A 1956-nucleotide genomic window follows, 5' to 3' on the forward strand; every position below is an offset into this window, starting at 1 on the left:
GGTGAGCCGGGGCTGGGGGGTGGCAACACCAGGGAGGTGAGCCGGGGATGGGAGGTGGCAGGGGCACAGCTGGAGCAGGCTGGCTGGCTGGGACAGGGTGGTGTGTGAGAAGGTGGGCGCAGCCCGTGCACGTCAGGTGGGTGGCGGGTGACGTCTGGGGGTGTCGGGTGGGCACTGACGTGGCAGTTGTGGACCACGTCCCCCTCCCACTGCCGGGTCTGGGGAGTGGCACTTAGGAAGCTCTGGTCCCTGCACTCCATCCCCCAGGGCTGGAGTTGGGCAGAGAGAAGGTGATGCTTTTCACACAGATGAAAAGCACAGACCTCATCCAACCTATAAGGTGGGCTCTTCAGTGGAAGAGAAGCCACCCCTTTTATTCACCCACACAAATAATCATAGCCTGTTAATAACACCTTACCTTGCAAACGGCTTTCATGTGCATTGTCCCTTTGATCCTCCCTGCACGCCTGTGGACGAAGTGGGTGCTTTTATCTGCACCTGACAGATGAGGACACAGGTTCAGAGAGGCTGAGAAACTCGGCCCAGGTCACACAGCGGTGGACCTAGGATGGGCCTGGCCTCTGACCCTCACTCCAGTCACTTAGCACTCCCCCAGCATGGGGCGCGGGGCGTCAGCTCCACCCAGACCCAGCTCTGGTGCAGTGGGCAGAATGCGGAGGGGCAGGGCTCCTGCTGCTGGAGTGGGCACCTGTTCCAGCAGAGGGGTGGGGAGGGACTGGAGCCACTTCCCTCCTTCCCACTTCTCCCCAGCAGGAATGACGATCTGTGGGTTCAGGGATCCCCCCAGAATTTCCTCCTGAGGTTGCACCCTGGAAATCCCCCAGGGGGCTCGGACATAGGGTTTATCCATCCTGCTGGACCAGGGCTGTGCCCTCAATGACCTGCTCTGAAGGCTCACTGGGAAGGGACTGGTTAGAAGCGGGAATAAGAGGAAGTGGCCCGTCCCACTGCAAACAGGGCTTCCGAATGACACTTCTGTCTCTTCCCTGCATGGCCGCCATGGCCGCCACGGCTAACCGAGTTCCCTCTCGGAGTCCCACTCACCCCTGTACCAATGGAATAGGATAGAACGGAGGTGGCTGTTTGCAAGGTGACAGATCGTGGGTCTGGGCGTCCCCGAGGGCCTGGCCTGGAGCCTGGAGAAGTGGGGCCTGGCTGGGGCCCGGAGCCCTGAGCTGCCCCCTCCCCGCAGATCAAGGACCTGAAGCTCAAGGTGCTGGACCTGCGCGGGAAGTTCAAGCGCCCCCCCCTGCGGCGCGTCCGCGTCTCGGCCGACGCCATGCTGCGCGCCCTGCTGGGCTCCAAGCACAAGGTGTCCATGGACCTGCGCGCCAACCTCAAGTCTGTGAAAAAGGAGGACACGGAGAAGGTGAGCCCCCGACCTCACCCGACGCGGCCTCGGCCAGCCCTGCGCCCCCCACATGAGCCCCGCCAGCTGGCGGCACGCTCCAGGACCCCTGGGAGACCAGGAGAGGCCTCACCACCCTGTTCTGGGAGGAGGGCTGGGATGTCCCACCTCTTAGGGGAGGCTGACTTCCCATCACCCAGCCGCTCCTGCGCAGGGAGGGCCTGGTGCTAAGTGTCCCCTGTGTGGCCGCCCACAGGAGCGGCCCGTGGAGGTGGGCGACTGGAGGAAGAACGTGGAGGCCATGTCCGGGATGGAGGGCCGCAAGAAGATGTTCGATGCTGCTAAGTCCCCGACCTCCCAGTAGAGGTAGGCAGAGCCAGCTCCCCGCTCCCAGGCCCCAGTTGACAGGGCAGCAGGGACGCCAGGACGGCGGCTGGCGGGCTGGGCAGAGTGGGCGGGGAAGAGGAGCCCTGAGGTGGCTCAGTCCTGGTCCCCCGAGACTGTAGGCACATCATTCCTGCTTCGGGGCCCTTCACTCCCTCACCTGCAGCATGGGGGTTGCGTCAGCTCCGTGATCCCCCAGGTGT

The 1956-nt window shown here is 63.9% G+C and overlaps 1 protein-coding gene across 5 annotated transcripts in view; it reads left to right on the forward strand.

The window, feature by feature from the left end:
* Positions 1 to 1956, forward strand: part of TNNI1 (troponin I1, slow skeletal type) — a 23841-nt gene that overhangs the window by 20877 nt on the left and 1008 nt on the right. For all 5 annotated transcript variants that reach the window (XM_029229058.1, XM_029229059.1, XM_029229061.1 and 2 more), the window contains 2 exons: positions 1214 to 1390; positions 1626 to 1735. In XM_029229058.1, coding sequence (XP_029084891.1) covers positions 1214 to 1390; positions 1626 to 1733 — 285 coding nt within the window. In that variant the 3' untranslated portion in view covers positions 1734 to 1735. The remainder of the gene's footprint in view (positions 1 to 1213; positions 1391 to 1625; positions 1736 to 1956) is intronic.

Source organism: Monodon monoceros, unplaced genomic scaffold, assembly GCF_005190385.1.
Source record: "Monodon monoceros isolate NGI ecotype Baffin Bay Population unplaced genomic scaffold, NGI_Narwhal_1 Super_Scaffold_18, whole genome shotgun sequence".
Lineage (NCBI taxonomy): Eukaryota > Metazoa > Chordata > Mammalia > Artiodactyla > Monodontidae > Monodon > Monodon monoceros.